Source organism: Ochotona curzoniae, unplaced genomic scaffold (genome assembly GCF_017591425.1).
Source record: "Ochotona curzoniae isolate NIBS_2020 unplaced genomic scaffold, NIBS_Ocur_1.0 contig_4514, whole genome shotgun sequence".
Taxonomy (NCBI): Eukaryota; Metazoa; Chordata; class Mammalia; order Lagomorpha; family Ochotonidae; genus Ochotona; species Ochotona curzoniae.
The window spans coordinates 2,716,575-2,741,606 of record NW_024466312.1 but is presented as its reverse complement, the minus strand read 5'-3'; the positions used below and the strand labels follow the sequence as shown (position 1 = coordinate 2,741,606).

At 41.5% G+C, this 25,032-nt stretch overlaps 1 protein-coding gene across 26 annotated transcripts in view; it reads left to right on the top strand.

Moving 5' to 3' along the window:
- FN1 (fibronectin 1) overlaps window positions 1-25,032 on the top strand; it is a 64,548-nt gene that overhangs the window by 5,071 nt on the left and 34,445 nt on the right. For 17 of the 26 annotated variants that reach the window (XM_040986464.1, XM_040986456.1, XM_040986465.1 and 14 more), the window contains exons 6-20: window positions 1,937-2,088; window positions 5,466-5,661; window positions 6,335-6,514; window positions 6,885-7,061; window positions 8,117-8,269; window positions 9,765-9,893; window positions 10,896-11,039; window positions 16,804-16,925; window positions 17,886-18,066; window positions 18,261-18,437; window positions 19,177-19,305; window positions 19,404-19,493; window positions 20,604-20,798; window positions 21,312-21,584; window positions 22,837-23,103. In XM_040986464.1, coding sequence (XP_040842398.1) covers window positions 1,937-2,088; window positions 5,466-5,661; window positions 6,335-6,514; window positions 6,885-7,061; window positions 8,117-8,269; window positions 9,765-9,893; window positions 10,896-11,039; window positions 16,804-16,925; window positions 17,886-18,066; window positions 18,261-18,437; window positions 19,177-19,305; window positions 19,404-19,493; window positions 20,604-20,798; window positions 21,312-21,584; window positions 22,837-23,103 — 2,565 coding nt within the window. Of the gene's footprint in view, window positions 1-1,936; window positions 2,094-5,465; window positions 5,662-6,334; window positions 6,515-6,884; window positions 7,062-8,116; window positions 8,270-9,764; window positions 9,894-10,895; window positions 11,040-16,803; window positions 16,926-17,885; window positions 18,067-18,260; window positions 18,438-19,176; window positions 19,306-19,403; window positions 19,494-20,603; window positions 20,799-21,311; window positions 21,585-22,836; window positions 23,104-25,032 lie in introns of all 26 variants that reach the window. The other 9 variants (XM_040986452.1, XM_040986475.1, XM_040986462.1 and 6 more) reach the window with 2 other exon arrangements.

The following is a 25,032-nucleotide window of genomic DNA, read 5'->3' as shown; positions in this document are numbered from 1 at the left end:
TCTATACAATTTATGTTGCTGCTTCAGAACAGAATAGGGGAAAGCAAGTTGAGTTTAATGAGGTCTTAAGGTATCATTTACCAACAACCGTTATATGTGTTGAAACGCAACTATTTCGTGGTCCTGGTTAGTTACTGATATTTAACTATCACTGAAATATTTTTTTTAGGTATTTAGAGCAAAGAAATCAATAAAAGAGATTGCAGATGACAGCTTTTGACATATGCATAGTATGATATGGAATTGAACAATGTGTATTTGAAACTTACATAAGCCACATTCATAAGCAAAATTGATGAGAGTAGAAAGCGCTTGTCCAATAGAGTGAAATTGTTTACGCTGAAGTGGAGGATCATGTTCCTTACCCAAGTCTTCCGAACAATCGCTTACCTAAGGTTTCCTAGTAGTTCTGGAAAGAGGCCAGCCCCCGGCATCCTTCAAGATAGTCGTAAGGTCTTCCAGTTTCCAGACTTTTCTTGGAACTGCAAACTAATGACAACTATAGAGGTTATGGAAGCCGAAGAGCCATTAACTGTTGGTGTCACCAATAAGCTTAAAATCAAATTTAAATACTTTGAGCCTATTTTATTTATTTCACTTAAAGTATTTAACTATCATGCAAAACTTATCATCCAAATTCAGACTCCTGTCCAATAAAGAAAAGTCATTTCTAACAACATGAAAATAATTCTAACCAAATTTGTCCCCCAAACTTGCTGGTTTAGTCGATCCTTTGTATGGAAACTGTTAGAACCATCAACCTTCCAAGACCTTTATGATAATATTTGAGGCTAAGACAATTTAATATCTCATCAAACTTTTGTACATTATTTAGAAATCTTCTAACGGCAAGTTGGGAAGAGATTCATAAAGAAAAGTCATTTATTTCATGGCATTTTTTAAGTGCTTACTTTGTATAGCACAGTGTAGCAGTGCAAATATGAATTGGACATTATCCCAGCCTTCAGAGAATACTTCCTGCTTATGTACATCTGGAAATACACAATATTAATTGGTGGTGGTTGAGCAGGAGGATGTTAGCACTTTCGTGTAGGAATTTGGGAAAGGTTTATAATGAGCACTCATGTGGCATTCAGATCTCCATCCTGGAGGTGGGCCATGTGAGCATAGATTTGTGTGAACCTTCACTGGTTGTAAAAATATTTTTCTTCCACTTGGTAATTGCAGTAATATTGGTTTCATAAAGTAATTAAGTCCTTTGTGCCCTCATGGTAGTAAATGGGCAAAGCTGGTCTAACTCAGACTAAGTTGACTACCAATGAGCATTTTACAGTAATTCCCCATTCCACTGGGGGGTAAACAGGAACAATTCCAAAGAGATCATTTTTGTGTGTGTGATTATTAAAAACTTCTTTTGAGGTCAGGTGGAGGGTAGAAGAAGGCAGTGTAGTCAAAGGGGACTTCAATTCCTTGAACATATTTTTATATAACAAATAAAGAACTCTTTCTGGCTCCTTGGGGAATAAATCCCTCCGAAGTACAGCCCCGTCAACGCCTACAAAACTTCCTGCTATTCTTAGTTTTCTGAAGAAAATTCTCATTTGAGAGCAGACACTAGACATTCGTTAGTAGGAGAAAGCTTGAGAAACTTGAAGAATGCAGAGAAGGAAAAATTTGGTCAAATTTAGTCTGTGTTGAAAAAATAAATTTAAAACTCAAAAAATAAACATATGAAGAATGATGGAAAGTTTTTTTCGACAGAGCAGTAGAATTAAGCCAAAGCACGATTTCCGTACTTCATTTCCAGTGTGACAAATGTAGTCCCTTGTCAGAGCTTTGATACCTGTGACATTAGTGTTGCTATGAGCAAACCATCAAAGACAAGTGGGGAGGATGGCTTCAAGCTTTGCACTACTGTATTCCCTTCCTAGGCTTGACTTGGTTTTCAAATTTAAATGCTTCCTCTTTGACACAGACAGATGCAATGATCAGGACACGAGGACTTCCTACAGGATTGGGGACACTTGGAGCAAGAAGGACAATCGAGGAAACCTGCTCCAGTGTGTGTGCACAGGCAACGGCAGAGGGGAGTGGAAGTGTGAGAGGCACGCATCTCAGAGCACCTCGGCCGGTGAGACACTGGGCAGCAGGGCTCAGAAACGGGGAGTCGAACGAGGCAGAAATTCTGCAAGTCAACCTTTCTAGACAAGGATAATGTCTCTGTTCTTTTTCAAAATGCAATCCTCATCCTGCTATTCAACTTCTTTTGAAACATGCCATAAAGTAACACATAATCATTTCATTCATATATTAGCATCCAAAACTTGAGAAATTAGGGAGGGTCCAGAAATGGAAAGGAATAACACCAATATTTAAGTGTCCTTATAAAAGCAATTTGAGTCCCCAAAACATGGCCTCTGCTTCATAGGTGTTGTTGTAAGGATGAAGGAAGAAAAATGGGAATTGAAGTGTGCTCGTTCTCTGTTATGACTTTTACAATGCTTACACTAGACTTTTACTATCTGAGAGGCCAGTCTTGTTGCTTGGCACATCAGCAATCAGCCATTTTGCTAGAAATATTAAGTAATCTGAATTTTTCTTTTTTTGCTGAGTTTTTGTTTTGCTTTGTGGAGTTTGGTAAATAAGATTAGATTTGGTAATATCTTTGAGTTACTTGACTATTAAGAGTAAAATTTCCACTTGCAAAAAATGAAAAAAAAACAAAAGAATCAATTGTGAATCTACTAAAAGGAATTTAAAAAGTAGTTGTAAATTAAATGAAGGTGAACTCTTGATAGATATGACTAGTTCCCTTTGTTAATATTACTAATAATATACTGAAACAGTTCCACCGTTCAAGGAAGTTGGATATACGCTAGGCTAAGCAACATTGGACTTCCTGTGTAGCGCCTCCAAGGTGGGACACGTGTAGGCAGCAGCCATGGATCTCCAGTGTGCTTGGCCTTCAGGTTCTTGGGGAAGGACCACTGGTGTTTGGTGTTCAGTACACTCAGGGAGACACTGAATTCAGTCTGGTTGTCATTCTAGTCTCCGTTCTGACCTGGCTGGGGCCGCTGACCTTCCAAGGAAGAGATTTCCAAAACTTTAAAGAAATGACCAACACATTCTACTGTATGACTTTGAAAAAAAACTGCAGTCTCAAGCAGAAAAGTTGTAACACAATCCCAAATCACTGTAAGAGAAAGTGAAATGTAGAAGAAGGTGGCAAATTCCACAGAAGGTGCTGTGGCTGCTGAGCTTGCTCAGGAGTTACGTGGGAAGCATGCTGAGACATGGCAGGGACTTCTCACAGTATTGCTAGGAAGTGCCATGTCTGGGAGGGTTGAGCTTATGCAAGTTGCTAGGAGAGAATGATTGAGGCTGACCATTTCAAGTGAAGAAAAAAGCATGAGGACAAGACAGAACCATGAAGTTGAACGCACTGAGGGATGAGTGATGTGGACTGATGCATGGCTATGTGAGCCTGAGGCATCGAGCAAGGGAGAAAGTCGACTTAAGAGACGCCACACAAAGTCTGGTGGGAAGGATGGTGAAGATAGGAACTTTGCAGTTAACTGCCATGAGTAAGCTTTTGTTCAAAGTATCTGCTCTGTTGAGTGGCAGATAAAACCACTTGTAATTTAGTAATGCAATCCCAGTAGTCCTGCATGAACCTGAAAGTGGAGACCATTTATTCAGTAGAACCTTGTAGGGATTATTTCTAAGGCTAAATGCAAACCTTTTACAGAATGGGGGCACGGGGAGTGTTTTTTTTTTTTTTCTCCACCTTGTTGCATTACCACAGTTCAAATTCCATTGAGATTCTTTCATTGTAAGCATCTACCAAGCATAAAGTCCAGCATCTTATTGTCCAGATAAGTTCAACAGTTTCTTGGGGAGACCATCTCTGGTCTGAAGGTAGAGCTGGCAGACTGTAATCCCGATCAATTAAAAGCCCCAACATTACATCAGTAACAATTTCTAACGTTATAGAATTAGTTGACATGGTGTTGAGAACCAATACGTTGAAAGAGAAAAAAAGAATGCAAGTTCTGAACCACATCCTATGACTTCTACATTGACATTTCAATTATTAGTTTATATACAACCGGGTTCTATGCACCTTAAAATGGCTATAGATTACTGTTCAGCTGTCTCATGTCTATTTTAATTTTAGTATTTAGCAGTTTATAGCGTTGAAGCATGATTTTGCTGAACCTGGCTATTTTTCGGGTAGTCTAACTATAACAAGACATATGTCAACAGTTTAGGTGCAGAACAGTTTTAGGAGGGGTGTGCAGAGAAATCTTCAATACCATAGTGAGGAGTAACTAATCTTTGTGTCCCACCTAGTAATGTATAAGTGAATCCACGCTGACTGTTTCCTGTCTGTTTCTAAGCTTTCCTTGTTGTTCTCTATCTATTCTAGTTTTTTTGTTTATTTGTTTGTTTGTTTTGCGGGGTTTCTGGAGCGATCTTTTTTTTTTTAATTACAAAGTCAGATATACAGAGAGGAGGAGAGACAGAGAGGAAGATCTTCCATCCGATGATTCACTCCCCAAGTGAGCGCAATGGCTGGTGCTGAGCAAATCCGAAGCCAGGAACCAGGAACCTCCTCCAGGTCTCCCACATGGGTGCAGGGTCCCAAAGCATTGGGCCATCCTCAACTGCTTTCACAGGCCACAAGCAGGGAACTGGATGGGAAGTGGAGCTGTTGGGATTAGAACCGGCACCCATATGGGATCCTGGCACATTCAAGGCGAGGACTTTAGCCCTAGGCCATGCTGCCGGGCCCTCTGGGGTGATCCTGATGGTCATTACAAGAGAGGGTGGGGACCCAAAGTCAGAACTGAGCAAGGACCAGAGAAAGCTCCTATCCCTAGTCCCAAAGGAAGTTTACTGTTCTTCTGTTTCTGCGGACCGCTCAGTGCTCCGATGTCATTCCGATGACCTTGGATCCTGCAAGGCAGGATTTGGGCTTCTTCCATCCCATGTGGTAGATCCAAGCGGGGGTGGGTGGCCTCAGAGCTCTCAGCCTCCGAAGGCTGTCCACTTCCCTGTGGTCTCCCTGGCATTTGGGATGTTGTCCTCAGTGCTCATACTGATAGTCCTTGGTGAGGATCTGGGAGCTTCAGGGTTGGGATACAAGCCTCCTTCTGTCCCCCTGCTTCACTCTGGGGTCCCTCCCTGCTCTGTGCATATGACCTCCTGTTAAGAGGTTGTTAGGATTGCTCTTGATTCCCCCATATGCCTTTGTAGTTTAGCTGTTGTCTAATGCTGATTCGAGTCTGTTGTCTATGAGTTACCAGTTCTGATCCTGATAGGTCGTACTTCCCATCTTCCTCACACCTTCTCGGGAATGTAAGATTTCTCTGCTCTCCCGTGGGGAGTGATTCTAATGAACACTAATAGCAGACATTTCAGCGTGATCCCTGTGATGTCCTGAAGTGTGCCCAGCTGTCTTCTGTAATCGGTTTTGTAGTTTTCATTTCTCGTGAACTTAGGATCTATCTGATCCCTTTACAGATATCCGATCGTCCGTTTACCAGCCCCAGCCTCAACCGCAGCCAGCTTCATATGGCCACTGTATCACAGACAGTGATGTGGTCTATTCCGAGGGGATGCAGTGGTTAAAGACGCAAGGAAATAAACAAATGCTCTGCACATGTCTGGGCAACGGGGTCAGCTGCCAAGAGACAGGTATGCCTTGTGTTTTCAACAAACAGTACTGGTGCCTTCTGTGGAAAGGCAGCACACTCACTTATGTTTTAGAAAAGTGAAATGATAAAGTAGACAAGAAAATTTAATCTTACCACTCTATCACAATCACATTGACTTTTGATGTATTTTCTTAAATATTTTTATCCGAACTTTTTTCCATTATGGGGATTAAACATTAATGCATCATCATATTTCTGTAAACTCCTCTTGTAAGAGTTATCTCTCAATAGCTAAGCATCAGTATTGCATCCTCTGACATATTTCAGCATGGAGTAAACTTCTTTCAGTAACCGAGAGCATTTCATCTGGGCTACAGATGTGGCAGTGATTGCGGAAACGCCACTCGTGTGGTTGCAGGTGTCTTGCCAACATCCTTGAGCAGCATTCTTAGTGAACCTGTGTTAATATAGTTGTAGAATTGGAGACACTGAGGCCGAGTGGCAGAATTGGTAACAAAAAATATCAGCACAAGAATTCAGCTGCTTTTCTAACCAAAAAAAGTCAAGGCTTCTTGCAGTTCTGCTGAGCTTAAGCAGGTGATAGTCTGTAGTCGCGGCCTTTTCTGCTTCTGGAGCACCAGCTTAGTCTCTCATTTAAGCTATCCAAGATCCGGCTGCTCTGTTTACTGAGCCTCACTTGGTTATGCCTGTAGCTATAACCCAGACGTACGGAGGCAATTCGAACGGGGAGCCGTGTGTCCTACCCTTCACCTACAACGGCAGGACTTTCTACTCCTGCACGTCGGAAGGGCGCCAGGACGGGCATCTGTGGTGCAGCACAACTTCCAACTATGAGCAAGACCAGAAGTATTCTTTCTGCACGGATCACACTGGTGAGTCCCTGCACAGTAAGAACACCTCACCTTTCGTGCCCTCTGTATCTTCCAGCCGTCCGGCTGATGTCATCCCTCCGGGAAATGAAGCAAGGGAAAAGCCCTGTTGTTCATTGATCTGAGCACACTGGGTGATGATGCGATAAAAAGAAAACGGCTGGTATTTTTGGAATCAATATGTGATACCTCTGGGCTGGGAAAACACAGGAAGGATGTTTGAATGTAAATCAAGATATCTCTTCTGAGGCTAGGCTGCCTGAGAGACAGCGGGATACCTTGGTTCTTTCGGAATCTTTCTATAGGAGTGCCCTCTGTGTGTGCAAACACTCATATGTAACCTTACTTTCGCCTTGTGCATTGTTCTTGGCAGTTTTGGTTCAAACTCGAGGTGGGAATTCCAATGGTGCCTTATGCCACTTCCCCTTCCTATACAACAACCGCAACTACACTGACTGTACTTCTGAGGGCAGGAGAGACAACATGAAGTGGTGTGGAACCACACAGAACTATGATGCCGACCAGAAGTTTGGATTCTGTCCCATGGCTGGTAAGATGCGTCCTAGTAGGTTTCACGTGCAGATTTAGTGTGGAAGCAATAATATTGAGCTAATTCTGTTTTATCCATGAAGGAAACTTAGAGACAATGGTAAACCGGATGTATTACGTATGTAGAGACTCTACGACATAGTCCTAAGATTTAAGCAAATGTAATTATAATATCATCTGTAGAGTTTTTAAATCTCATAGGCATGATTTAATGTAGAAAATATACAAATGAACTCAGTTTTGTAAATCTAGATAAGTTGATGTACACAGGTTTTTTCCCTAATGAACATATAACTGAGTAATTTAAAACATTATGTGATATATATAGTCACAGACATACAGTATTAGCACGTGATTTGGGTTGGATTGACATAAGTTCTTTCAAATATTAAGTACTAAAGTGTCTGAAATACAGTATTTACTCCTAGTAGGAAATCTAAACAATGTTTCTAGTTTTTATGAATGCATAAAGGGGAACCAATCTTTTCATCTGTTTTCAAAATTCATGAACTTTATAGATTACATTTGATCTTTCCAGTAGTAAAACGAAGAACTAGATTCTACGCCGTTGTCAGGAGTGAATATGAAGTAAGAAAAATATTTAACGCTCATTTTGATTTTTTTTTAAATTCTCATTTCAAACAAAGGAAATGCAAGGTTGAGGTAGAAAACCCACGTTTAATGGTAATTCTATGGCGAAACATGGTTTTTCTTTGAGCTGGAATAAACTGGAACTAGGCAAATTTGTGAAGCAGTAGTTAAAGCCCAGCTTCTGGAACAGTGTGAGTCCTTGGTGTATATGTGTAAGTATTAGCTCGGTTTAACCTCCTCTAGCCCTTCCTGTTAGGACGTGCTACAGTGTACCTTACCTTTGAACTGTGCCTTCTGCCTCTGAGGCTCAAAACTGCAGTTGCATCAGGAGTCCACAGATTCACCTGAGACGCACAGGCTTCTGAGAGTTCTTAGAAGATCAAACCAGTCAGATAACATCACATCCAAACATGTTCAGCCCTTGTGGTTGTTTATCCAGTGCATTTCTTATCTATTTGCAAACAGCCCATGAGGAAATCTGTACAACCAACGAAGGGGTCATGTATCGCATTGGAGATCAGTGGGACAAGCAGCATGACATGGGCCACATGATGAGGTGCACCTGTGTTGGGAATGGTCGTGGAGAATGGACATGCGTGGCCTACTCTCAACTCCGAGGTATACTGAGTTACTCGTGAAAGCATTCGAGAGAACAGAGTGTACCAAAAACAACAGACTTTGGCTTAAAATGTTATATTCTCCCAAAAGCAGAGAAAGAAATATGCCTTGCCACTTCATTTGTGTACTATGCTGGATAAGGTTAGTATTTAAGGTAATCAGTTAGGAAAAGCTGGCACAGGGCTGGCATTGTGCTGTAGTTGCAAAGCTCCGTACAACATCTCATCCCATAGAAGTGTTGGCTCCTGCCACAGCTGCTCTGCTTGCAATTCAGTTCTCTTCTAATGTCCTGGAAAAAAAAATGGCAGAAAATGGCCCAACTACCTGACACCTACATGGATCTGGATCTTCTTGCTTCTGCCTGGCCTAACCTCAGCCATTGTGGCCATCTGGGAAGTGAAACAACAGATGAAAGATTCTCTCTCTCTATTTTTCTCCCTGAAACTCAAATACATAAATAAAGTTTTTAAAAAATTGCACAGCCATTCTGAAATATTACTAGGATGTAAGTACTTAGGTTGAGCCAAAAAGATGATTTTAGAGATAAGAACACAGATATTTGGTCCTTTGAACTTGAGGTTAGTCCACTGGATTTGTATCTGAGAAAGGTGGAATAATTTTTATAACGAAAAAGACTTTGCTTTTCTAAGATTAGATCTTTGAAGATCTAAATTTAAGAAGACAAATATATGGAGAGAGTATTCTGTGTTCATATCAGATTTTCCTCTTACAAATCAAATAGAAATTTAGGAATTATTGATTCATTAAAACTTTTGGTTTTCATTTCTTTGGTTTGAAAGTAATATTTAGGTAGGAGTCTGCACTGATAATATTCCAATGTAGCTAGACTAGTGTAAACATTGGCCTGAATTTGTTTAATTTATGGTGCACAATGAGTAACAAATCAAGGAATAATAAAAATTTCATGATTTTGTAGAGCTGAATGGGCCTTAATAAGGCATGCAGACAAGCTCCTCATTGTGGATAAGACGCTGGGACAGAAAAAGAGAGAGTAAATTTTCTCACTTTGAGGAGAATTTCTTCAACTTTGTAAATACTTTAGATGTTATTTCCAAATCAGAGTGTTTCCCCTCCCTTCTCACTCCAAAGGCCAGACCACTACACTATTCTAGGTACTGTATAAATATGTTTAATTTTCTTATGCAAAGCAAAGATTTAAATGGTCAACTAAGTAGAAATTACAGACACTGACATGTATCTGTTCAAACAGGAGCTTTTCATGGGAACATGTATTTTACCACATTCTCTTGCATATATTTGAACTTCTGACATTGATAAGTCTGTAGGAGAAATTTTTGACAAAAAGTATAAATATAAGCTTTAAAGAAAAAGTTTGTCATATGCTTGTAGAAATGTTATTTAGTGGAAGGTGTTCATTAAGTGCAAGGAATTGTATGTTTTGATAAGTATCACTTCTCTATTTTATCCATGAAATGTTAAAAGGTTCTTCATTCATTCACCATTTCCTGAACAGATCAATGCATTGTCGATGACATCACTTACAATGTGAATGACACGTTCCACAAGCGTCATGAAGAGGGACACATGCTGAACTGCACCTGTTACGGTCAGGGCCGAGGCAGGTGGAAGTGTGATCCCGTGGGTAAGCTGCCGCATCTCCCTACATCGTTTTAGACAAAGAGGATGATTAGAAAGTTGACCCAAGTTGAGTCTAGGCCTTGGTCAGGTGCTAGCAGAGGGCATGACCAAGATGTCTTTCTGATCATGAACCTATATAATCTTGATATGACTGATAGTTTTTTTGTTTGTTTGTTTTTGCTGAATTTAACAATAAATGTAGATACATTTTAATTAAAAGGAATTAATTCTTGGGTTCTGAGTCATCAAAAAGTTCGTATTTTGAAAAGAAACTTTCCCGTGTGAACTGTGCAGTAACATGGGCGAGTGATTATGGCAGTGAACACCTCCCTCCAAAATGCTCAGTTTTTTAGGCTGCCCCTTTATAATAGAACTGAGCACAGAGTGGGGTTTGAGCCTCAAAAAAGTCCCATTGCCTGCACTCCCTAGTTTAAGGGAACCCATTAATACTCCTTTACTGGGACAGAGGTTGCTCACTAAGAAAACAAGCTGATGAAATCGGTTTAAATGTGTTCGTTTGACCTCAGATTACCAAAGCTAGGAAACGGCTGGCCATTTTCCTATAAGCTACTTGACAAACATTCATTATGAAAATCTGGTTCATTAATTTCCATATAAAATTTCTCCACATTTTGAAGAAGCATTAAAAAATGAAATGATTGCAGTTTTTCCCCTTGCTATTCAAATGCTAGGTCAGTGGCATTTATAAGGATAAAGCACAAGATATAATATATTGTTCCCTCAAAATAAGATTCAGATGATCAATGTACACTTAATTCTTATATTTAGTAATATTTTCCATTTAGAAAAATAACATTCCTCTCAATGAGTATTTTTTTCCTATTATCCTAGAAGGTCAAGGAGGTAAATAAACTATTTTTTCCAAATGCATGTATTTAGAAGGGCAGTTGCAAACTTATGTTCAAGCTAAATATGTATGTTTGCCCACTGAAATTATATTTCTACCTTTTCAAGGCTGTTTACTTTTTTCTTGTTTAAATTTTAGACCAATGCCAGGATTCAGAAACTCGAACATTTTATCAAATTGGAGACTCATGGGAGAAGTTTGTGCATGGTGTCAGGTACCAGTGCTACTGCTATGGCCGTGGCATTGGGGAGTGGCATTGTCAACCTTTGCAGACATACCCAGGTAAGTAAGATATTACTGCAGGACAGAATTGGCAGTGCCCATACCACAGGCCATAATACACAAGTGTGGATTAATACCTGCATGACCGAGTCAGGGTCTCCTCTCATTCCCATCCAGTGTCTAATAATCATACTAATGTCTAATTATCAAAGTTTTGACTAAAATTTTTTCCTTCTCCCTCCATCAAGTAGAAGGTATGGAAGACTTTTAAAATGTGCTGATACACTTTTTGTTTTTTGAGATGCAGAATATTCCATTAGGTTAAAATGTTATAGCTAATTTTATTTCAAATTTAAGCATGGAAATAAAGAGCAAGAAGTGAATTATTTGGGGGTAAAGGATCAGGGTTTTTATAATCATGGTTCTTAACAGAGGTGTTTTGCAGACAGGTGAAATGAAATAGAGCACAAGGCATCTGCTCCCCTGACATGTCATGTGGGTGCTTTTTGTGTTAAACTTTTCATCTGTTTTGATCAATAGCGTCTGGCACAAAGTACCCAGGGACAACAGTTGAGTAACTTGGTCAACTCTGCCCACACAGTACAAATATTCTGAAATGTTTTTCTGGGTTTTGTTTTAGGACACAAAGACATCATGCACAGCTACAGGTTTTATTAATTCATATTTGGTTTAAAAACTGAATTTAATATACACTGAAATATTATCATATTGTTGGATTAGGAAAGCCTAATTATTTGAGCAATGACTGTAGCACCAAAATCTCCTGAACTTCCCTTAATTTGAGATCTCAAAACATGGCCTGCACTAAGATACAAAGAAATTTTGCAGCATCAAAGTGGGCTGTGAGGAAATTCAAACTCAGTTCCTGTCGAATGGGATAGGAGATTCTATCCTGGAAAACAAACCATGAAAACGATGTGACCAATGGCAGTGGGGGCCATGGCTTTGGTTTTAGCTCACACAAAGCTGTACTACTTTCCCTGATCTGTAAAATGAGAAATGGAAATATAGTATCTTTTAAAATTAATGATCATGGGGAATGGACATGCATGGGCTGCTCCCAAATCTGAAGTATGCTGGCTTATTCATGAAAACATTTGAGAGGGCAAAGTGTATCAGTTGAGTTGCTGAATGCAATGCCTGCGTTGCTGTCAGAGTGCCAGGGAAGCTTGCTAACCCCTCTTCTGATTCAGTTTCTTGCTAATGCATCTGGGAGGTAGCAATGATAACCCAGGTGCTTGAGTTCTTGTCACCCACTTGGACACCCACGTGGTGTTCCTGGCTGCTGGCTTTAGCTGGGCTAGCTCAGATCCTGTGGGTGCTTGGGGAGTGTACCAACAGATGGAAGATATTTCTCTCTTTTCTTCTCTATCACACTTGTTTTCAAATAAATAAATAAATCTTTCTCAAAAGAAGAATGTTTGTTTTGATGCAAAAAATTGAACTCTGTGCATTTTTTCCCTGTCCAAAATGTCCATGAACTTTTTGAAATCACATTCTAAATATTTTTTATGATACAACCAAAACGTAGAGATGTCTAAAAAAAATCTCGTATTTTTTTTATGATTTCATTGGCCTGACAATTTACTAAAAATGATGTGTTGATTTACCTAAAGTTCTTTTACTCTCTCTCTCTCCTTTAAAATAAGTTGGTTTCCCAAGGAGTTAACTGGAAGCATGTAGGCAGACATGTTAGAGACAAGATCTGGATAGAAACAAGTCCTTTTGTGTTAAAGTCTACATGCTGATTTTTTTCCTGTGTTTTTTTTTTTCCTTTAAAGATTTATTTATTACAAAGTCAGATATACAGAGAGCTGGAGAGATAGAGAGGAAGATCTTCCATCCGATGATTCACTCCACAAGTGAGCGCAACGGTCGGTGCTGTGCCGATCTGGAGCCAGGATGAGGAACCTCCTCCAGGTCTCCCACATGGGTGCAGGGTCCCAAAGCTTTGGGCCGTCTTCGACTGCTTTCCCAGGCCACAAGCAGGGAGCTGGATGGGAAGTGGAGCTGCTGGGATTAGAACCGGTGCCCATATGGGATCCTGGTGCGTCCAAGGCGAGGACTTTAGCTGCTAGGCCATGCTGCCGGGCCCTTTCCTGTTCTCTTAAAAGGGCAACAGCAGGAGCTCACGGAGCATGGAAGAGGTTTGAGGGAAAGAATACTGGTTCTCGACTTCCCACACTCAGTTAGGTGCTGATATGTGTACATGATTTGTTCAGTGGTTCATGCCTCACTTAAGGTGAAGGAAGAATAAAGAGCAGATTACCAGGGGGGTTGTCAGTGAGCCTTGCCCTGTTTGTTGCTCCAACAGTGGACTTAACAGAGTAGTTCAAACTAACAGAAGATAAGGGGCATTTCGTTTGTCAATAAGCAACCAGGAAAGAACAGGTCTCAGCAAATTAGAGGAAAAAAAAAAAAAAGACGGAGTAAAACAGTCATGAATGTTTAACTTCTCCTGGCTCACTATTACTGGAAGTTACTCATTTTAGCCTTGTTTTAAGCCGATTTTTAAAATCATATCAATCACTACTTCACTATTTTAGTGTTGTCTCGATCATATTGAATAAGAGAGAAAATGGAAATTTCACAGTGACAATTGCTAATGCATATTAAGTAGGCCATTTTAAAACATTATACCGATCAGTCAGCCAGTTTCAAAAGGATTACCAAAATATGACGTCTAAGTAATGCAAATAACATCAGAATGCTCAACTTCCCCAGCTTTAAATTCTTTATGGTGCAGGATAGAGTGTAATGATGATTACGGATTTAATTGACCCAGCAAGTAATGTGCATAGTCTTTTTACTCCCGAGAAAAAGATATGCTGATCAGTGTAGTTCCATTAATTGCAGGTTATGGCGTAATCTTTTCTTAAGTTTGAATTTTAGATCAGTGATTGAAGTTTTCTAAAGAAAATAAACTTTTCTGGATTTGTGCCCCTGGGGTCAGGGAAAAGCCGTTGCTAGTGCCTTTTCCTTTTTCCTTCCTTCTCGCTTCATATCTTCCTCCCGTGTCATAACAGACTGCTAAAGTTCGTTTATGTTATCTGAAAAGTTAATAGCTGTTAGCTGTCCTCAGCTTTTCCCTCCCAAAATCATTTGAAAAATTGAGACTCTACATATCTGGTATTCCTATCTAAACAAGTAAAATAGGATTTCTGTAAAGCTCAATATCCAAACAGCTTTATGCCCATGCTTGTAAATAATTGGAAAGCATGGTAGTGCTGTATTTCCGGTTAGATGAATGGACTTTAAACCGTCACATCTCCAGGATTTGAGCTACCAGCTTTAAAAATTCCGATTGGTGAGGCGTTGGTGAGCACAAGTGGTGATCAAAGGGCGTCATGGATTGGCAGCCTGCTGCTGGTGTAGACATCTTTGATGTTCTGGGAAATCTATTCCATGTTAGAATGGGAAACTGGGAATATCGTATGTGAATGTCAGGGTTCATGTGGCTTGGGAATACGTGCATTAAGTGAAATTTAGACTCAGAACATTTGTGAATCCTCAGCCAACTTCGGAGTATTCCCAGTATATAGGTCAGTGTTTTACACTAAAGCTTCCGCATACACACAGATCCCGAAGTGGTATGTTTGTTCTGCCAGAGTAAGCTTTGTTTTCCAAGAGAACTTAACAGGGAAGATATTAAGTAAGTTTGAAAATCAATATATTTTCCCTAGGAGCTTTCAGAAGTGAATCTGTTACTGGTTTCACATCCTTTATCAAATAGCAAAATTGATACTGTTTGACAGACTGGCGTGTCAGTGAGGAATCCTTGGAAAATTGACTACAAAGAACTTTAAACAAGACTTACTTCCTTACATGTGCGAAAGGCAGAGTTGCAGAAAGAGGAGGAAAGACAGCAGACGGCATCAGCAGCTGTGACTGGGCCGGGCAGAAGTCAGATCTTAATACTCCACCACGTGTGTGCAGGGGACCAGGGTGGTCTTATAGTGCTTTCCCAGCTGCATGATCAGGGAACTGGATTGGAATTGGAGCAGCTAGGACTCAAACCAGCGCCCATTAGGGATATTGGCAGTACAGACAGCAGTTTAATCTACCGAGCCATAACCCTGACCCTTTTTTTGTTGTTGTTGTTCTAATTTTTTAAAACATTTATTTATTTCATTCATTTATTTATTTTTATTGGAAAGTCAGATATATAGAGCGAAAGAGAGACGGTGAAAAAGATCTTCCATTCACTGGTTCACTCCTCAAGTGGGCACAAGGGCCAGGGCTGAGCCGATCCAAAGCCAGGAGCCAGCAGCCTCTTCTGGTATCTCACATGAGTACAGGGTCCCAAGGCTTTGGGCCATCCTCAACTGCTTTCCCAGGCTGCAGGCAGGGAGCTAGATGGGAAGTGTAGCTGCTGGAACACAAACTGGTGCCCATATGGGATCCCGGCACATGCAAGGTGAGGACTTTAGCCACTAGGCTACTACGCCAAGCTCAGGGCCCTTTTTCTAATTTTTAATGGATTCAACTGTGACAAATAGAAAAAGGCAATTTTCTGTTCCACAAGAATGAGTTTCTCAGCTATTCCATTATCTTCATAAAGGAAGTCTATTTAGAAATTGATTCCCTTTCCTTAATTTCTCTCTGTTTTTTAAACAAAATAATCAAACCCATGCTTTAAATTTTGCTGGTATTCTCCTTTTGTAGCAAAATGTGGAACCATTGAGTTTATGCTTAATGTCATTACAGTGGATTTTGGAATAAAAAGCTTGTTCTGATAGCTTGAGAAAATAAAGCTAGATTTATTTTTCTTGATTAAAAGAATACTTAGACTTATTAGATAAAAAAAATAATAATGAAACTGGGTTGGACCCAGCGCAATAGCCTAGCAACTAAAGTCTTCACCTTGCATGCTCCGGGATCCAATATGGGCGCCGGTTCTAATCCTGGCGGCCCGACTTCCTATCCAGTTCCATGCTTATGGCCTGCAAAAGCAGTCAAGGACATCCCAAAGCCTTGGGACCCTGCACCCGCATCAGAGACCCAAAAGAGGCTCCTGGCTCGTGGCTCCTAGCTCCTGGCTCTGGGTTCCTGGCTTCAGATTGGCACAGCCAGGGCCCTTGTCGCCACTTGGGGAGTGAATCATAGGACGTAAGATCTTCCTCTGTCTCTCCTCCTCTCTGTATATCTGATTTTCCAATAAAAATAAATCTTTTTAAAAAAGCTGTGTCTTTATTACCTTTGCCTGTTCATCTAAGATTCTAACCCATTTAGAAATGTATTTTATATCATGTCATATAGCCATGGGAATGTTTCCTTCTTAAATAGATTGATTCTTAACAAAGACTTCTGCAAATTATAATTGTTTTCAGAAGCAAAGGAAGGGAGTTTGAGGGAGGGCGAGAGGTATGGTTATCTTCTTAGAGTTTTATTTATGAGATACATGGAATTTGTTCTGTTTAGGTTAATAAGCAAAATTTGCTGTGAAGGAAGGTTTACCAAAATAAGTAAATGAAGTCTGTTTTCTGTGTCCCATCTTTTATGTTGGGATAGATCCCTGATTTTCTCACAATTTGGACTTTAAAGAGAGTAAGCTAAGGGAATTTGCATTTAAAATTTTTCTTATGAACAAGTTGTTTTGCATTTCTCATAAGGGGGACAATTACCAACTAAAAACGTATTTGTTACATTGCCTTCCAAAGTCAGCATGGAAAAGATGAACTAATGACAGCTAATTTGTATTGCATTTGCATTTCCTTATAGGCAGAATTCTGTAATGATAGCAATAGACACTGAAGTTTAAATGAAAATGAATCAATGCCCAACGTCACGTGTTTATTTTCAGGCACAAGCGGTCCAGTCCAAGTAATTATCACTGAGACGCCCAGTCAGCCCAACTCACACCCTATTCAGTGGAATGCACCCGAACCATCTCACATCTCCAAGTACATCCTCAGGTGGAGACCCGTGAGTATTCACCCAAAATGAAGTGTGGACCCTGAATATCTCGTGGTCTTACCAGATGTGGATGTGGGTTTTGAGACAGAGCAGTCAGGGCTCCAACTGCTGCTGCGATATGGGATGCCAGCATTGCAGGCAACAACTCAGCTTGCTGTACCACAAGGCTGGCCCTGTGGGGTATGTGAATTACTAAGGAACTGTTTGATTGTATCATTTTAGAAAATCATTGCACATAAAAGCCTGTTTGGACTGATATCAGTTTAGGGTATTTACACTTAAAAGGGTCTCATCCTGTTTGAAATGAGAGTGTTTCTTTTCCACACATTTTAGTGCCATGAGTTTTATGACATATTAATGAAGTTAGACAGGATGTGTACATGTAAACTGGAAATAAAAGATGAAATAAATTGAAATCGGACTTTTCTGCAGCCTTGCCCCAAGTTGGCTAGCCACTCTTGATGGGGTAGCACATATTCTGAAAGTGAGTCACAAGCCAGCCTGGTTATTTATAATGACCCCAGGAACTGACTCAATGCCCTTGAGTGCTTCAGCATGGCCTGAAGCCTGAACTGTATCCCCATTTTTCCAACACTCAAGAGGAACTAAGGGATTGGGAGAGGTGAAACTTACATTCATCTTAACTGTGTCACTGATGTTGAACAATGTAACCTTGAACATGTGCCTGAACTCGGCTTCTCCGTCTGTGAAGTGGGATGGTTAGAAGGAGGAGAGGTGGAGATTATGGGAGAAAGCAAGCGAACGACACAGAGCATAGCGCACGGTAGACTTTCCGTAGGTGTTGGCTGTGAGATTCATTACTCTTCAGCTTGGCACAGGTCCCTGCTCCGCTCTTCCTCCAAAACCCAGCGGTGTCAAGCCCCTCATTCTACATCAAAGAGCACTGAAAAGTCATCTCTGAATGTTCAGCTTTGTTCGCACATGTAATTGCCTTTTATTTTTTCCCAGAAAAATTCAGTAGGCCGTTGGAAGGAAGCCACCATCCCAGGCCACTTAAACTCCTACACCATCAAAGGCCTGAGACCAGGAGTGATCTACGAAGGGCAGCTCATCAGCATCCAGCAGTACGGCCACAGAGAGGTGACGCGTTTCGACTTCACCACCACCAGCACAAGCACGCCCATGACCAGTACGTGTCCTGCCGCCCTGGTGTCTGTGCCCGCGTTCTCAGAGAAGGACTCGGCTCTGGAAGGGCTGTGCTTCCCAATGCATGTGCTCCTGCGCGTACTACCTCTCTTGTTTGCAAAACAATATCCTGTAGGTGAAGGCGATAAACGTCCCCCACGGCTGAAGGCTCACCTTCCTCTCTCCGTGTCTCTGCAGGCAACACAGTCACAGGAGAGACGGCACGGTTGTCTCCTGTCGTGGCCACTTCTGAGTCCGTGACTGAAATCACAGCCAGCAGCTTCGTGGTCTCGTGGGTGTCAGCCTCTGACACGGTGTCCGGATTCCGGGTGGAGTATGAGCTCAGTGAGGAAGGAGATGAGCCCCAGTACCTTGGTGAGTGTGACAGCCTTGGAGGGGCTATTGGTCAGCCCCTGCTGTAGGAGAGGCCTTTACAGCAGGTGGTCTCTGCTGCTTGGAACTAATTGATGCTTCAGACTTAACAAGCCACTCCCTCTCGGAGGGTAGGTGGCACTAATGCTGTCTAGAACTGAGCCGGTTTGTTTTTTGAGCTAGCCTCACATTTTTCTGGTCCCCGTGAGAGCTGCACGATGCATTCGCTTGGGCACAGGACCCTGGAACAGAAGTTGTGTTTCCACAGGAGTGATCACCACTATGAGAACTGCAGATGGCAACGTTGGGTGTGGGGGGTTACAAACTCTCAGGGTCAGAGGCCTTCACACAACTCAACTGTGAGGGGCACAGATCGCAGGCCTGGAGTTGGAGGAGGTTTTACAAGTTGAACCCAGTCAGATAAGCAGCACCCACATCCGGATAACGAACCTCCCTCCTACCTTCACCCCAGCCAGCCCTTTTCCCAGAACCATTATCTTAACTTCTCATGGTATGGAGTTAGCTTTCAGAATTTGGTGGTGGATTTTTATATCTTGAAATAAAAATTGGAAGATACAAAGAGTGCATAGTGCCATGATGATTATGGATTATCCATTAGTATGTTTTTGTTTAGTCTTTTCTCCATATGCATATATAACTTAAAAATGTTCTGTTAAGTTTCATAACTTCTCGTGAAAAGCTGGCTTGCTGTAAGTGCTAATCTTTCCTTTTTATTTCAAAGATCTTCCAAGCACAGCCACTTCTGTGAACATCCCTGACTTGCTTCCTGGCCGAAAATACATTGTCAATGTTTATCAGATCTCTGAAGAAGGAAAGCAGAGCTTGATCCTGTCCACTTCACAGACAACAGGTACATGGGTACTACGTGATGCTAAAACAGTCATAAGGCAGACACTGAAGGTACAGCACGTCCTCTTTGCCTCACACCTTCCTTTCCATCTGCCTTAGCTCCTGATGCGCCCCCTGACCCTACTGTGGACCAAGTTGATGACACCTCGATTGTTGTTCGCTGGAATAGACCCCAGGCGCCCATCACAGGTCAGCCCAGCCCTGTTCTTGTTGGACACCGGGTTCATTTTGGTGGCATAGGGGTGAAGGGTATGGATGATGACTGTGGACCTGTATTTTACTTTAAATCTGCCATACAGGTTTTAGAGATGGGGTGTGTGTGTGTGTGTGTGTTTTGAAGTCTTCCAACCCTATGTTCTTTCTTTTTTTTTTTTGGATATTCATTTTATTTATTTATTTAGAAGACAGAGTTAGAGGAAGAGAGGGAGGACCTTGATCTGCTAGGTCACTCCACAAATGGTCACAGTGGCTAAGGCTGGACCAGGCTGACAACCAGCAGCCAGTAGCTCCATCCAGGTCTCCCACATAGGTGATAGGGACCCCAGGGCTTGTGCCATCCTCTGCTGCTTTTCCAGGCACATCATCAGGAAACTGGGATTAAAAATGGAGCAACTGAGACTCGAACCGGTTCCCATATGGAGTACTAGTGTTTTGGCATTTTAACATACTCTACGATGCTGGCCCCAGCCTTACCTCATTTTCCCTTTAATTCATTTTGCTGGCTCCTGTATCAACATGTATTTCATAGTACCCACATGCACAAACACACAGACACACAGCCAGCTCACTGACTTTTTAAAGCAAATATCCTTGGGTTGAAGAGAGATGTTTTTCTTGAAAACCTGCCTCTAAGACTTAATCATAAAGCGGTAGCTGAGTGGCCTCCTTGGCCCGTAAGGTGACTGCGCTGCTTCCTCACGAGCTCCTGGAGGGCACAAGCGTTTCCAAGAACGTTATGGTCTCATGGTTATCGCTTCAGCCTCCAGAACTCAAGAGGGAAAACAGAGGCTTCATGGGAATATTTTCATCTAGTGGCTTCTCTAACAGACGTTTATAAAAGATCTCAGGACTTTAAGGATACTGTTTTTCAGTGAAGAGTTTGTGTAACTTCTTATTTTACATTTGTGTAAATTAGTCATTATTGCAAGAAATGACAATCCTGAAGGTTTCAAAAAGAATTTTTCTAAATTTTACATAATCAGGCAAGATGCTAAGAGCTATTTGAAAAGGGGATTTAATGTTTTCTCAAAGCCCCTTTCAGAAAACCAATGTATCTTACTTTTTCCACTGCCCCTACAGGATACAGAATAGTCTACTCACCCTCTGTAGAAGGCAGCAGCACAGAACTCAACCTTCCAGAAAGTGCCAACTCTGTCACTCTCAGTGACTTGCAACCTGGTGTTCAGTACAACATCACCATCTACGCTGTGGAGGAAAACCAAGAAAGTACTCCTGTTTTCATCCAGCAAGAGACCACCGGCATCCCACGTACAGGTAACTTCAGAAAGGCAGTATGCTGGTCCATCCTGCAGGGCTTGAGCCGGAGATGTCTATCCTGCTGTCTGTCGGAGTATCCAGCCACCTTCCAGTGGGTTCTTTGCATTAGCCTCCTGCAGAGGGCAAACAGTGCAAGGCAGCAGAACTATTGAACCTCAGGGATTATAAAATGATTCAGTAAAACAAAAACTCCTTCATTTCTTCCATGTGTGCCTAAACGTTTACTTGTGTGTATATGTGTGTGGTGTGTTTGTGATTGTGTGTGTGCTAGCCATCCTCTCTGTGACATTTCAAGTGCTGTAAGCGCACCTGCTTGCCTGCGTACTTTAAACTGTAAGACTGAATGATGAAAATAGGAACAGAGAAAGCATATTATCTGATTTAAAACAAAACAATATTTTCCTGCAGTGAGAGGCTCTGGATTGCCTAACAAGTCCACAGAAATAGATTTTTGAAAAGCAATAATCTTCAGCAGGAATTGTGAGTAATTGATTGACTCTTGTCTGTTAGATGAAGTTCCCCCTCCCCGAGACCTGCAGTTTGTGGAAGTGACGGACGTGAAGGTCACCATCATGTGGACACCCCCTGACAGCGCGGTGTCCGGCTACCGAGTGGACGTACTCCCCGTCAGCCTGCCAGGGGAGCACGGACAGAGGCTGCCTGTCAGCAGGAACACCTTCGCTGAAATCACTGGACTGTCCCCCGGGGTCACCTATTACTTCAAGGTCTTTGCCGTGAACCAAGGAAGGGAGAGCCGGCCTCTGACTGCACAACAGACAACCAGTATGTCTTGTTTCTGGCTTTACCCACCTGCTCCAGTTCTCCACCCTCAATTCCAACCTGTAATGAAATGCAGCATGTGGTCCACTCCTGGGTTGCAGTGGGACATAGAGCGCGTTACACTTGAAATGAAAACTCATACAAGCTCTGTAGCTGCTGAGTGGTAATCCATGACCAAGATACATGGACCAGAGGAATGATACTAAGCAGGGAGAACATGAGAAATCCTAATTTTCTCCTCTAATGGATGCTTGGAGTAATACTAAGGATCCATTTTTTGTGTTATTAAATATTGCTAGATCAGAGTGAAAAATACGGGCTCTAGACTTTCACATAAGTCCAGAAAAATAGTGACTGAGTAATATGGCTGGGCACCAGCATGCTCAGGTTTGTTTTTTTTTTTTTTTTTGCAAGTTTAATCTTCAGTTTGACTTTGCGAAAAAGGTCTTGTTATCATTCCTGTTGCGTTCAAAGGAACTGAAGATTTTTAAAAGTCTGGAAACTAATAAATCACAGAGAAAGGAATGCTCGAACTGACCCTGCGACATACATGCTTTCCCTTCCAAAGCTCGGGCTCTCAGTGACCACATGGAGAATTTCTAGATTCCCCTGTCTGGAAGGCATTTTAAATTTCTGTGGGGAGACTGCACATTTTCATGGTGAGGAAGAAAATCCACCATTCAAGTGACCCTTTCAGAGAGTACAAACTCACTTGGGTCCTACCAGAAGGTTGAGTTTCTAACTAGATAATTGTATTTATTGGCCAATCTAAACCATGTGACAATAGCTATTATTTTTCTAGTAAATAACTACTTATGCAATATTTGCATAGAGAATTTTGCAGTGTTCTCCTTCCCTCATTCTATTGTGCTTTTCTCCCTTTTGGTCTGTTTGGCTCAGAGTTGAGTAAATTATGGGGCTCCAAACTATTTGTTCTGCCTTGATTTTTAGCACCATCACTATCATGTCACTCTAATTTCTGGGTGTGATGGGAAAATCTTGCTAGAAAATTAGACTTTGCAAAGGGTGATAGCCAAGAAGAGGGTCAGCAATTTCTCATGACTGACACAGACTTCCGGCCAAGCTCAACATGGCACTGAGTCTTTTAATGGCTCAAGTTTTCCAAGGTTGCGTCTTTCACTTAGGTTCGACCTTAAGGAGAGAAAACTTGGAATACTTGATCAAGGTTTAGGATCTCAGTGTGATGATCATGAATCTTAAGGTCTCTTGACATGTGACATCTTTTGTTTTCTAGAACTGGATGCTCCCTCTAACCTGCAATTCGTCAATGAAACTGACTCGAGTGTAGTGATCATTTGGACTCCACCTCGGGCTCACATAACAGGCTACCTGCTCACCGTGGGCCCAACCCGAGGAGGCCAGCCCACGCAGCAGACTCTGAGGCCCTCGGTCACAAAGTACCCAGTCCAGGATCTGCAGCCTGGATCCGAGTACACTGTGACCCTGACTGCATTCAAAGACAACTTTCAGAGCCCCAGGGTCACTGGAGTCTTCACCACTTGTAAGTCAAAATTTAGATATGCCTTTTAGTAATGCCAGAGATTCTTAACTAGATTTCTATATTGTTAATCCATTTTACAAAATTTAATTTTAAAATGCCACTACATAATTTCAAGCAGTGCTACTTGGCATATGCTCCATGGATTGGCCGGTGGATCATGGTTTATATTTGGTTTTGCAGCAACTAAAGAAGTTTAAATCACAAAGCGTGGTTTTAGTTCAGCTGATAATTACTTTAACGATTATTTACTTTTTACTTGGAAGAATTACAGAGAGAGGGAGAGCTAGAGAGGTCTTTTATCCACTTGTTCACTCCCCGAATGTTCACAACAGCCAGAGCTAAGCCTGTCTAAAGCCAGGAACCAGGAGCTTCTCCAAGGTCTCCCATGTAGGTGCAGGGGTCCAAGGCCTTGGCCATCCTACATTGCTTTCGCAGGGAGCTGGATCAGAAGCAGAGCAGCCAGGACTAGAACTGGTGCCAAAATGGCATGCCAGCACTGCAGCTGGAGGGTGAGCTTGATAAGCCACCAAGCTGGCTCCCAGATGATAATGATTTTGTAATAAGGTTTTCTTAATGAAGGAAGTATTGTGTTAATCTGCAAATGTTGCTGTTTTTATGTCGTTGAGGGCCAACACTTTGACTAATGTAGTTATGAAGCAATCCTGATATTTTACTGCCTGAAATGAATTGTGCAGAAAACAGCTAAAGCAAGGAAAACAGTTCAGTTAATCTCCATTCTGTTCCTTTGGCCATCAAATGGTAGCCGTAAATGCTGAGTAGAAAGTAACAAGAGATTGAGTGGAAAGCAACCAACCGAGAAAGAAGCTGAGGAAATGATTTCTTTAGCAGTGTTGGCTACAGACCGTTAAGTACCTCTGCAGGACAGAGGAGCTTTTTTTTTCCGCCTAAAATTACTCTTGAAATTTCACAGAAGGAAACAATACTAACCATAATTTTTGGTCATTTCTGTTTGCTCAACATTTTAGAGGACATGGTTTTCTTTCTTTTTTCTTTTTAAGATTTATTGATTTTTATTGCAAAGTCAGATACAGAGAGGAAGAGAGACAGAGGGGAAGATCCTCCATCCAGTGGTTCACTCCCCAAGTGACCACAAAGGCCAGAGCTGAGCTGATCCAAAGCCAGGAGCCAGCAGCCTCTTCTGGTGTCCCACGTGGGTGCAGGGTCCCAGTGCTTTGGGCCATCCTCAACTGCTTTCTTAAACCATAGGCAGGGTGCTATATGGCAAGTGGGGCTGCTGGAACACAAACTGGTGCCCATATGGGATCCTGGCACGTGCAAGGTGAGGACTTTAGCCGCCAGGCTACCATGCAGGGCCCAAAGACATGGATTTCAATCTCCCAAGTCTACATCATAGTAAAGACCTTGCAAATTGAATTGTGTCAGGAACATTCCATTGTTAAAGAATTATGAAAGTGCTGTTCCTAGTTGAACATTATCTATTATTTCTAACAATGTGGAGCAGCATTCCAGGTATCAGTGCCCACCAGGTCTTATGGCTTTTTTGGCAGGGGGGTGGTATAGTGGGGAGGATATAAAATCTGAAATTTACTTTCCAAAAAATAATTTTATAAAATTTCCTCCTAGAAATTCATTGTTTTCTTCCATTTACATTTAGTATATGAATTTGGCCAATGAAGACTTTTTCCTAACTATTAATTATTAACAAATTGAGTCTCTTTTTTTTCAGTTTGAAAGTAAATTCACCCTACAATTTTTCTATTTTATGTTACATGGATCTGACATGGCTTAAATTGATGAAAGATTCATGAAATAATGGCTCTGTATGTATTTCTTTGAGGTGTGCATTTCTTACAGATGTCTTTCATTGAACCAGAGTGGAGAATTTCAATGACTGTGGCCTTTTAGTAGATGTAATTTTTAACCAAAATCCAAAATTACAAAATTGAC